Here is a 12,855-nt window from a genome sequence, read left to right as displayed (position 1 = left end):
AAACAGGAATGACAACATTATTGGCTTGTCATAAACTTCAGAGGTTATTGAAGACTTCACAAAAACAACAAACGACAGCCAAGGCAACCGTATCCAAATCCAGGTTTATGCTTGAGAAATTTATTGAGAATTGGCAGGACTGTCCACTTTCAGACATGACAACGTGTTTCATATCCTTTAGTCTACCAACACGTGGACAAGTAAGCACGGTTCTGCTCTCAAAGTCATGACGTAGTTATCCCCTTGCAAGATTTCGTTCAAGTGTGCTGCTTTGTACACATGTCCAGACTCCAGCCCTTTTCAGATATCTCACCTCCAGGCTATAAACCACAACAGCAGTCACACACCCAGACCCTGCGTAGGTCAAAACACCTGGATCTGCTTCCTATCCACCAGCCGTTTCCCATATCTCTCGGGGGAAGCTCTCATTCAGGGCCAATTCAGATCTGATCAGTGTAACAGCGCGGCTGTCCACCACCACAATAACCATGCTGCCCAAGCCAGAAATAGTGGTAGTGGTAAAACCAGCGGCCAGGGGGCAGGGGGTTGGAAATCTGAGTAGTGTATGTGTGTGTGTGTGTGTGTGTGTGTGTGTGTGTGTGTGTGTGTGTGTGTGTGTGTGTGTGTGTGTGTGGTGTTGTGCATGCTTGTGGATCTCTTTTGTGCCATGAGGAGGAGGAGGGGTGAAGAAAGGAGGCTGTTGCTTTAAACAAGAATGTGTTCATTTTTAAGGGAGAGGGGGAGGCTCTGAGCTCAATTTGTCTGCCTGGTGAAACACTGCAAGCGGATTTTTCATCATTTAAAAGCACCACGGAGGGAGTGGGAGAGAGAGGTGCAGTTGAGAGAGACAGCCTCTTAGAGCCGTGAGGCAGAAGTGATGGATTCAGCCCACAGGAAAGTGACAGTCTTCTACTAACGGGCCACAGGCAGTACACAACCTGCCCTGGACTCTCACCATTTATCAGGAAACTACCTCCACCAGCCAACTAAAGTTGTCTTTTGAAAGTGCTCCAACTTTTTCAAGTGGATTTTGGAACAATCTGCTCAATGTTTGCTGAAGGGTTCCTGGCAAGTTAACCTTCAGTTGAGCTAATGACGGTGTTTTAATAATAGGCTTTACAACACCACTGCCCTCCACGGCTGGAATGGACAGAGGTGACGGAGAGTGAGTAACTACACAGGCAGAGTGCAGAAAGGCGGAGAGTAGGACGCAGGGTGCTTTCACACTTGGGATGACTTTCTACCAGGAGAAACTTCAATCAGCGCTGCCAGGAGGGCAAGGCAACTGAGGCAGCCCCATCCATACTCTACAGTTATCTCGTAAGCAATGTGCAACCGTTACAATATTTATACAGTAATTGTATTTATTGCTTAAACAGGGACATGTAAATTGCATTAAGTCTGACATTACTTGTATTACTGCATTGATACATTTTCAGAGCAAATTATGACCTTTCTTGTAGATCGGAATCAATGAGCTTGATGAGATTTGTAACACAATGATGAAGCAATTATTCTGTTAAGTTGATAGAAGTCAGACTTTGACTGTTCACTCTTAAGCTGCTGCACTCTGCATAATGATTTTGTTTGATCTTAAATTCAGCAGTTGCATGCAGCATCTGCTATCTGACTCACTGTTTGGTGCCAAAGGGTATTTCTACTTTCTGATGATGACCTACTGATAGACTTGGTGGAGGGGGGTTAACTCAGCGCAGGGGGATGCTGGAGAGCGGGCTCTCTGGGCTAAGTGCTTCTTCGCTACTGAAAAAACACTCAGCTTGTCAAAACACAGGACCCTAAAGGGATACTATAAAGACATTGGCAATGGCAGGAGTCTTGTATGATGCATGAGATGTATCTAGAATTCAAACGGCACCATTCATTTGTTTAAGAAAAACAGAATAAGCAGACTGTCAGGCAGTATGCAGCTTCAGGATGTTCCTCTGGGCTCAGGAGGACAGGGAAGCAGGCATCTGAATCCCGTCTTTGTTTCTGTTGCCAGGGTAGTGTTTGGATAAGGGGGCTTTGAGGTACAATGCTGGAACTTATCGAAACAGTCCCAGAGACCCCCTGCCTCCCTGTCTGACTAAGACCACAAGTGAGGTACGGAAGAAGGAACCAAGCAGCGTGAGACACAGAACGAAATAGAACATTTGAACAAAAAACATCAACTCTTTCTGCTCCGTGGAGAATCTAAATAAATAATGTTCATTACCTAACTGATGTGGTGGTGGTTGAGCTTAAATCATGTTCAAAATGTCATGTTACACGCTTACAAGGATTACATGCTTGAGGAAAGAATTAAATCACCCTCAAGGTAATGTAATAGTGCAGATTACCATGAGCAAATTGGATGTGACTCTGATCCAACACATATTGGGTGTCATACCAGAGACTGCCAGTTGTTTAGGCTAATTTGATCATGCAGAGCAAAGTGTCCGATGCTTTTCGGCTACTGACAAATCAGGTGCGTTGTGGTTGAATTGTGATTTCCCAATGTGGATGATGAAGTGATTATGAGGAATTCACACAGAAAGTAGGACACTGGGAATGAATTGGGTCAGTTGATGTATGTCTTACAGGTACGGAGGGGATAAGGGGAGTAATGTTCCTGAGTGTAGAGGGTCTAGCTCTCCGTCTGCCACCACCATTGACTCTCCATGTGTGTATGGCAGCTCACTCTAATGAGGTGACGAAGAATGTGAGGAATTCCATGCTCACGCTGAAATGAGAGGGGCTGGGGTGAGAGACATCAGCCAGTCTGAGCGAGGCTGCCCACCTTCTAATTAATATGTGCTGAGCATGACCAAAAAGTGCTGGTCAGAGACACGCTGACCTACGCGCTGCACTCGCCTATCACACTTGATTTAACAGAGAGTAAAATCCAGAAGGAGGAGTCATGTAAACACAGACTAACCGCCTGAAGACAGTAAAAAAAACATTTTGGTGTGAAGCAGACTTGAAAAAAATCACCCAATAGGGGCTGCCAATCAAATCACACAGTGGTTTTGCGCTGAACACTACTCTCATGTGTCTTCAGTGAACATATATGAAACTTCTCAACACCAATTAATCATTGCAGCCATTTGCCAGTCAATGGCAGCTTGTTAAAATGAAGTGATGTTAGCACAATGATGAGCTGTGGGGGCTGTTATTAGTGAAAAAGGAGGAGGAGGCTTTCTGTTGTTCCCTGTGGCAGTCTGGGGATGAGTTAATAACAGGCTGTCTGCCGGGGCAGAAGGGACTCTCTCAGTTCCCTGGGACACTGATCCCAGCGAGTCTTGTTTTTTAAAAACACACATTATCGGAAGAAGCAGACACGCACATGCCTCATTCAATCACTTGCACATAAACACACATTTCATCACAAGCTGCAGATATTTTCCCCTCAGCTTTGAAGTGTAGTGAAGCCTAGAGCGGGAGATTCCGGGCTAACGACGTCCAACATGGGACTCTTCCTCAGCGGGGGCAAATCACACGGCATTTCTCAGAGACAGAGCTCATGTTCCAGAGAAACCGCAGGAGCCACTAGCCAAATACAGTCATCAGCACATTACAAGGGACAGGCTCTGGACTGCTCTTTTATCTTAGTATGGGCTTACTTGTGAGCTATTATTAGGCATTCTGTGAGGTCTTGAAGATCATTTAAATGGCATTGATCTCTCTGTATGATTCGAAAACTATTTATGACAGAATCATTTCTGAACCAATCACTATTTGCTGAGCTGGTCTTTGTTACCATGATCAGTATTAAAGACGTACTAAGAAAGTTAAATGGTACATTTAAAACAGAATCTGCACTTTCTAATTAATCGTATCAGTCATTTTTCAACTGAGGACTACTTTTAGGTAACTTTTGTAACCAGATCCATGGGAGAATGCGACTGAATGTTGTTCTGTACTGAAGGTAATTTTATTTTTGTGAGATAAACTACAATAACAAAAAGGCAAAGGCCCTTTTTTTCTTTCCGGTAAGGTAAAGTGTTTACACATTCTGCTCTAGACAGATAAAGCCAAAAGGGTCGACTGAGCCAAGGTCCATGTTCTTGGTGAGCGCTGCATTTCTCTTCTCCAGGTCTCCAACCTAATGGGCTAGCAGCACGCCTGGATTAACAAGGAAAAAACATTTCTGCTCTCTTCCCAAATTTGTTCTGATGATTATATGGTAGATTATCTTTCACACTGAGATAGGCCATAACAAATGTTTAAGACTGGCACTCCTGACTTGGATCTTCAAAACCAAACCAATGTGAGTGAATATTAGACAGGCCCCTTCTGACTCTAGGGAGGTGTTCCACCGGACCCCTCTGTAATCCAATATGCAGCAGCTTTCAATTAAGGTGCCCCAGGAGTTCAAGGCCTTGTTATCCTTACACAGGAGTTACATTCTCCTCGGGACTCGGTGGCATCCCGTAATAACACCACTTCATCTACAAAAACCTCCCTGCACTTATTTTTCTAATAAAAATGTCTATACTTTGCATTCTGTGGGTAAACGTTAAGTATCTCACACACATTAACTTTGAGCTATGTAGGTAACATCGTTTGAGAGAATAATCTTTGATCAGAAATAAATACTGTGACAGATAAGGATAATGATGCAACATCCCTATTTATGTTCTTCAGCATGCTAGATAGTTAAGGCAAGATATTGGTCTTTTAGTACAGCTAAAACAGAAACACAAATGTTGAAAGGGGATGAATTGAATAGGATTGCCTTTCAAGGTCTTAACACAATGTAATTCCCTCTTTTGGAAAAGGCTACAGACAGGCCTGATGCAACACGATCAATATTTAGAAATAGTCCATGAATAGCCTCATCTTGTAGTGTCTCAAATGTTCCATAAGCAAAGATGTCCATGCCTGCAGAAGGGAGCAGATAGGAGCATTTCTGCTTGTCAACGACAAGCAGTGGCAGTTGCCCAAAGAAAATCTGAGCCAACAAACTAAGCTAAACACACTCCTCTTTAACAGCAATGCAACTGACTGAAGAGATCAGCACATCATTTGACAAAAGACATATTTGTCTTAGAAGCAGTGGGGTGATTAGTAACTTTCAAACAACATGTACTGTATACTCTTGATAGTGGAAAACTGATTTAAACATACTGAAATCAAGACCAGATGTATTCAATGACTAACACTTAAAAGCCATGGGGAAAACAGCAGTGTATGTTTTATGCCAGAAGTGACGCTTACAGTGTAACAACCATAAGGTTGATTTATATATTACACATGAAATAATGTGTTTCCTGTCATGGAAAGTTATAGCAGTCACTGGAGCGCTCAGCGGGGCAAGTGAGCGTTTCTCTTTCAGATCTAATCTTTTTCGGTAGCCCATATTTTTGGAGCTATAATGACCTCCAGCCCTTTCTATGTTGAGGTGTGTATGCTTAGGGCTTCTGTGCCTGTCAGCTCCTGGCAGGTAATGAAATATGGGACCAGTGAAACCTGATGGGCAGCCTTCTTCTGGTCCCAATCAGCCTTGCTGTGAAGGACCCCATTGATGCCCTAAACTGAGCATGCAGCCAAATCCTGAAGGCTTTAAATTCTAATAACGGAAACATTTTCAGAATGTCCATACAGTCTTTTGCTTGCAAACTAGCAAGACATTTTTTTTCTTAACAGTCTAACCTTTTGTTTCCCCATTCTCCTTAGGTTTTGGTGAGTTGGATCCATGGAGCCCCCTTCAATGGTCCTGCTGGGGCTCCTTCTTGTTTATGGACTAGCATGTGGTGCCCAGGAAACTCAGGGAAGTCCATCAGACACCAAGAATGGCAGGGGCAAGACTCAAGAGTTTCAGAGTAGTGAGGATGATTTAGAGAGAGAGTTTATGTATGCTGGAAGGAGCAAGCGGGCTCCAGTTGAGCAGCCACAGGACAAGTGCTCCTACACTTTCATTGTGCCTCAGCAGAAAGTGACCGGAGCCATCTGTGTCAACTCCAAGGAGCCGGAGGCCATGTTGGAAAATCGAGTCAACAAACAGGAGTTAGAGCTGCTGAATGTGGAGCTGCAGAAACAGAAGAGGCAGATCGAGACCCTGCAGCAATTGGTAGAGGTTGATGGAGGTATTGTCAATGAGGTAAAGCTTCTGAGGAAGGAGAGCCGAAACATGAACTCCAGAGTCACTCAGCTGTACATGCAGCTTCTCCATGAGATCATCAGGAAGAGAGACAATGCTCTTGAATTGGCTCAGATGGAGAACAAGATCCTGAACCAAACCTCTGAGATGTCACAGCTCACTGGTCGATACAAAGATCTCGAGCACAAGTACCAACATTTGGCTTCTTTGGCCAACAACCAATCAACTCTTATTGCCCTGTTGGAGGAGCAGTGCCAGACTCGCCCTCCCCCTCGTCACGTGCCCGTCCCCCAGCCACGGTCTCAGCCACGGTCTCAGCCACCTCAACCATCACCACCTCTAAACAAGCCTTACCAGCCACCTGTTGTACCACAAATTAGCAAACCAATCAGCAACGAGATCCAGAGTGACCAAAAATCTCAACCGGTTCTTCCAACAATGCCCACTGGCACACACAGCCCATCCACCACTGACAAGCCCTCTGGTAAGTCTAATATTAACTTTGAAATAAAGACACTTCATTTCCAAGTTCTATTGGTGTTCTCAACAAACACACCAGTTGCCACCACAAACTGTGAAAACAAACAAGGTATTGTGTGTCTGGGATAATGGTGTTCTGAACCTATTAATCATTAATCACAAGACAAGACCAAGTATCCATTGTTCCATTCATTTCAGCCAATTTAAATACATCCCACACATTCCCAGGGCAAAGGGCTCTTAGTGAGAACAGGAACGCTGTTGTCTGAAGTCTTTTGAGATGCATATCATCTAATTGCCACAATTCAACCGACGCAAAAACACAGAGCATATTAGCAGGTTAAATACATGTGTCTAAATGAATAGCTGGATCCAAGCCCGTGGGACACTTGAACACATATTAGTGGACAATAAAGCTTTAAAATGTATGTGAAGGTTGTTTTGCGGTATAATTTGCACTGAATAGTCTACTGTTGTTCCGTTTTAGTTGAGACAGCAGTTTTAAAATGGTGGAAAAAAGAAAAAAACGTTCCCAACTTGACTAGTGGGAGCTTTTTCCATTGACATTTTGAGCTACAGCTTGCCATTCAAAAGGCTGTATGTGAACGGTAGCCTTTGTATTGAATCTTTAAACGGAGGCAAGTCATTTCCTGCCCTTAGCCATGCAACTAACACCCCGAATAGTTACATAAACCCTTGACACAAACAGTGAGCTGCAAACAATGCAGGAATAGAGGGAGAAAGAGAGAGACCTGAAAGAGCTAGGGATGAAGAGTGAACAAAATATGGGAGGGGGGTTAAGTATGAACAGAAAGAGATAGGCTACTGAGAGTGAATGATGTCATTTGTTCCAGTTGCACCCGGGTAGAAACAGTCATATGTTCCACCAAGGCTGCAGACTTTATCAGGCAGAATAGAGCAGGGCAGGGCAGGGCAGCTCTCTGGCTTGTATCTGCTCAACAGACATTCCTGAGAGCAAATGGATGGCAGAGAGACAGATACCGTGCACAGTGATTTAATAAAAACCAAAAACAGGCTAGAAACTGTTACTCTTTCACGTTGTGGGAACTCTTTTACGATTCCTTTGTTTGGCATCTCAGTTTAGCGGGACCTTCTGACATATTATAAATTATTTGCTTTGTTTCTTTTTTCATATACCTCCTCTTCCTTTATCTCTTGTAAACTGTTGATGCACCCCTTCCCTCATCTCTGCACCTTTGTGTGACCCCCTAGTCTCTTTTCATTTCTTTCCATTGTATTTAAACACTTTGTAATCCAGGCCAGTTGGCAAACCAGACAAGTGTAACATCTTGAGAACTTAAACACTTTCACAGCCAATTGAAGCAGGGGAGCCAGTTGTACCATAAACGTTTTTCCATATCAACTAGGTCTGGTTTTCAGAGTAAAATCATAATGGCACAGGAAAATTAGATTTAACTGACTTGACCTGTAAAGTCCAATAAAAAAAAAGGTATTTGTAGTGTGGATTATTGCTCTTCAGCAGAGCACAGGCTGATTCTACATACATGTGAATAATATTATTCTTTGACAGTTCTTTAAGAAATATATCTTCATATTATGTTGTAGCCAAGATGCAATCCTGTTACTTGACACACAAACTTGAAAAAAACTTCTGGCAGAAAAATGGAGATTAGGAAATGATTTACAAGCTGTCATAAATAACTTAAATCCAGGAAATCCTCCGTTCAAAACATGATTTGAAACCGTAATACGCACTCGTCCAACAAAAATTATGTGTCTGAGTATTATAAAGTACAAAATCTAAGTGAAAAGTAAAATAATAATAATCTTGCACTGCATCACTTGTGATTAAACGTTTTAGCAAGTGTTTCAACATTCAGTAGTCAGTATTCCCTTTGCCCTCACGCCAGTGTTTCTTTTGGCTGCAAAGACGGCAGCCATTTCCCTTTTGAGAGGAGCAGCCAAAGTCAATTCCACTGTTAAAAGAGCCTCTGCTGACAAATGGGATTCCCTATGACAGACTATAAAACCCCTTTGTGTCACTATGGCTTTCCCTGCATTTCCTTTTCTTAACTTTAATGAAACAGTAGTAACTGACTGGATTTGCAGGCTTAACATGTCTTGTTGTAATATTTTTATTTAGGGCCCTTTAAGGATTGTCTGCAGGCTCTGGACGACGGCCACACAGCCAGCGGCATGTGCCTGGTGAAGCCAGAGAATGCCAATCGGCTTATGCAGGTGTGGTGCGACCAGAGACATGACCCAGGTGGCTGGACTGTGATCCAGCGGAGGGTGGACGGCTCCGTCAACTTTTTCAGGAACTGGGAGACATACAAGGTGCGAAAACCTCACACCAAATCAAGAAGCTCATAGTTTGGAGGGAAGCAGGTGGCATATGTAGGTCGCTTTGCCACTAACCAGATGTGAACCAGTAATGAATAGGTAATTGTTGAGCTCTCAAAGTGTCTAATGTGGTAAACGCATCAGTCACTGCCACCACAGCCATGACTCATTATTTCCAGCAACATCAGTTGGTCTTTGTGAATGAGTTCACAGTAAAGCAAAAAAGTGTGGGCAAAATGGATTTGAATGTCACCTTAGTTGGCTGTGTCAGCATTCTTGATGTTCTGGAAAAATAACCTTATTTTCTGGATATGCATCATGCATCACAAGGTACCAGATAAAACCCTCACACAGGGGGAAGTAGTTCACTGGTTAACATGTGTTTGTTGGCCATAAATTCACAAGGGTCCTGACTGAATCTCAGCTACTGTAAGGGCAACAATTGAGAACTTTCCAAAACTGTTATGACAACCTTTAAACCACACGAGATCTGAAGATGTATTCGTACACTCATCAGAAGGGGTGTTTCCATAATTCAAAGCATGTGCAGGGCAGGGGATACCACACACCCACTGACAGTATGGCAAGAGGCAGAACAAAGCAATGAGGCAAGATCCAGTATGTCAGACTTCATATCATAAACACTATTTCCTGCTGCTTCCAATAACAAAATAACAGTGAAAGACTGGACACCCGATGCTAGCTATAAACTTGACTCAGAAAGACCATTTATAATAATGTTCCTTGACGATAAACAACCCTGTATAATAACTCATCTCTTAACTACTTCCAGAACATGGGCAGCGACCCTGAAATATCCTCATGACATCCAAACTAAGCTTTTCAAAGAGCGTTCAGAAAGGATTTCCTAATCTATCTAATGGTGTTATTCTTATCTCTGCACTTCACAGCAAGGCTTTGGCAATATTGATGGCGAGTACTGGCTGGGTCTGGAGAACATATACTGGCTGACTAACCAGGCAAACTACAAACTGCTGGTCACGCTGGAGGACTGGTCCGGAAGGAAGACGTTTGCAGAGTACGCCAGCTTCAGAGTGGAGCCTGAGGCCGACTTCTACAAGCTCAGGGTGGGCCGTTATCATGGCAACGCTGGAGATTCCCTCACTTGGCATAACGGCAAACAGTTCACAACACTGGACAGAGACCATGATGCATATACAGGTACAAATAACTAATGAAACTGGACACACTGGCAGCTTAAAACAAATGATTAAAACGTGTTGAATGCATCATTTGTTTATGCACGCAGCCTGACAGTTCTGTTGTTTTTTTCCCTATGTTTCTAGGCAATTGCGCCCACTACCAAAAGGGAGGCTGGTGGTACAACTCTTGTGCCCATTCCAATTTGAATGGAGTTTGGTACAGAGGGGGACACTACCGCAGCCGCTATCAAGATGGAGTCTATTGGGCCGAGTTCAGAGGAGGAGCCTATTCACTAAAGAAAGTGGTCATGATGATCCGTCCAAACCCAAACACCTTCCACTAAGCACACATACTGTACTGTATCTTTCACTAAAACAAAACAGCTCCTAAAATCCCTGCAACTTTTATCTTTTTGGTTTAAAGGATGGGCAGCACACCACACTACAAAGAAACAGATGATGTTGAAAGTGCAATATATGAAAACATCAGGATGATGTATAATTTGTGTTGCAATGTTATTCCGTTTGTACCATTTCTCTTTTAAGACGCGTTTGTTGCTCAGGAGATTGTGCGCTGTTTTTGATTCAAACTGAATTAAAACTGCTTATTGGACAGTGCTCTCATTAGATCTTAGTGACTAAAACACCACAAACCTTAATTGACATGAATAGATTACAATAATTCAGTTTAAAAAGCCTTGAGATAGGAACCCTCGATATATATTGTATGTATACTAAAAGTTATTTTTTGCAGTACAAGCAAATGAGGTTGACACAGGAAACGTATCCAGTGACTTTAAATTCATTCTAAATACATTTTTCAAATGTGTTATTTATAGGAACAGTTACATTTATTTACTTGTTATACAGAGTCGATATTCTGGCCAGTATTGTTTATTGCAAATACATGTACTATAAAAACAGTGCCATTTACTTTTCGTACAAATAAAAACTGTTGATAGCAATACCTGACTTTATCAATGGTCTGCTTATGCATCTAATAGAATGAATAACACAAATCAACTCCACCTGAATTTGTGGAGGTACACTTGCTTCAAACTTCTTGTTCACTTGTTTTAAAATCTTGAATTGCTTGAACAGGTATCCACCAATTTGCTTGTATGAATCAAGCACTGTATTTACTGTATAAAATAGTGGTTTGTTGATGTCAATAGATGCAACACATTGCGTTTGTACATAAGATATTTGTAATATAATGTATTAAAACCTGTTATGTTACTATTACGTTGCAATAAAATATGTACAGCTTGTGTCTTTCTCTGATGTTTGCATCTCTTGGTATGAAACATAATCAGTATAGCTAAATGCACAATATCTCTCAATCAACATAATAACACAAGATGTAGTTCGGCTGAAGTAGTCTGGGATCATGGATGTAAGGATTCCGTCATTGTTCCGGGTTTTACTGGGAGCAGAATTATTTGAAAATGAAGGCCTCCTAAATAAAGTTACCCAAAAAAAGCAAGAGTCGCCTCCTTTCAAAAACAAAGCCTACACTAACACTAAGAAAGTGGATCACATCACTCCTGTTCTGAAGTCTTTACACTGGCTTCCTGTGTGTCAAAGAATAGATTTCAAAATACTGCTGCTGGTTTATAAAGCACTGAATGGTTTAGGCCCAAAATACATTTCTGATTTTCTGCTAAATTATGAACCATCCAGATCTCTCAGGTCTTCAGGGACTGGTCAGCTTACTGTCCCCAGAGTCAGAACTAAACATGGTAAAGCAGCGTTCAGTTATTATGCTCCAAATATCTGGAACAAACTCCCAGAAACCTGCAGGTCCGCTGCAACTCTGACTACTTTTAAATCCAGGCTGAAGACTTTTCTTTTTGTCGCTGCTTTTAATTGAACTATTCATATCTTAGACTGCACTGTAACTTTTATCCATGTATTTTTTCTTTTAATGTTTATTTTATTAGCTTTTCTTTTTAATGACTGATTTTAAATGCCATTTTCTTAATCTCTTTCATTTTTTGTAAAGCACTTTGAATTGCCTTGTGTTGAAAAGTGCTATATAAATAAACTTGCCTTGCCTTGCCTTGCCTTGCCTTGCCTTACACTGTCTGATGAAATCGCTGAATTAAGCAGTTTCATGTTGAATAAATCAGTTCCCCAAAAAGGTTTGGCAGATATAGGAGTGAGGTATATTCAAGAGGTTTTTGTTGGAAGATGAGTAATACGCAGAGGTCTCCTCCGGACCAAGTGATTAAAACTGTTGAGGCGGACATTTGCTCAGACTGTTTCTCTCATAACTTAAAATCCAGACATCCAAGGAATAAAATACTCTATCCGGATAAAAAAGGTGTTGTTAAGTATGAATATTGCTTAAAACTGGATAAAACCCCAATAATTGACACGGTCTATTACATTTGTAACATTGTATTATTTAGATTGTTCTGCTTTTCTGGCCAAAAAGTTAAGAATAATGCGAATATTAGTTTGAAATATTACTGCTTTGTTAATGCTGAAAACATACAGCCTTCTGCAGGTGCCTTCACCAGGCAACAACCACAGCTTTTGGCAAATAGAGTGGTGCAGTGACGAGTCCTAAAACCCGGAAGTGAGTTAGCATTTAAATCAAGAGACGGATCACGTTTTGTTCTACGACATTAAATACATCAGCAGTGACCGCACTGGTGATTTTTGAAGAGTTTACGTGTCTGAAAAACGATGGTTGTTAACAAGTGGCTGAATAGGAGTACAGAAGTTATCGAGGACGTTGTACGTCATTACGCCGAACACGTAAACACTCCCGCTAAGTTGGTTTGCCCCTGTTCTGCT

General features: G+C 42.0%; 1 protein-coding gene across 1 annotated transcript; it reads left to right on the top strand.

The window, feature by feature from the left end:
- Nucleotides 1-743: 743 nt before the first annotated feature.
- Nucleotides 744-11,321, top strand: angptl2b (angiopoietin-like 2b). Its single transcript, XM_034212704.1, has 5 exons — nucleotides 744-1,320; nucleotides 5,659-6,566; nucleotides 8,688-8,881; nucleotides 9,799-10,069; nucleotides 10,195-11,321. Exons 2-5 carry the CDS (start codon nucleotides 5,678-5,680, stop codon nucleotides 10,392-10,394), a joined length of 1,554 nt encoding a protein of 517 aa, XP_034068595.1. The 5' UTR covers nucleotides 744-1,320; nucleotides 5,659-5,677; the 3' UTR covers nucleotides 10,395-11,321.
- The last annotated feature ends 1,534 nt before the right edge of the window (nucleotides 11,322-12,855 follow it).

Source organism: Gymnodraco acuticeps, unplaced genomic scaffold (genome assembly GCF_902827175.1).
Source record: "Gymnodraco acuticeps unplaced genomic scaffold, fGymAcu1.1, whole genome shotgun sequence".
NCBI lineage: Eukaryota > Metazoa > Chordata > Actinopteri > Perciformes > Bathydraconidae > Gymnodraco > Gymnodraco acuticeps.
Note: the sequence above shows the minus strand (reverse complement) of the source record. Positions and strands in the feature narration are given on the sequence as shown.

Excerpts from the sequence above, each read along its gene's own strand:
- angptl2b (XM_034212704.1), top strand. The coding sequence starts at position 5,678 with ATGGAGCCCCCTTCAATGGTCCTGCTGGGGCTCCTTCTTGTTTATGGA. Across the intron at positions 8,882-9,798 it reads GGAACTGGGAGACATACAAG|CAAGGCTTTGGCAATATTGA; the intron begins GTGCGAAAACCT and ends TGCACTTCACAG. Across the intron at positions 10,070-10,194 it reads AGACCATGATGCATATACAG|GCAATTGCGCCCACTACCAA; the intron begins GTACAAATAACT and ends CTATGTTTCTAG.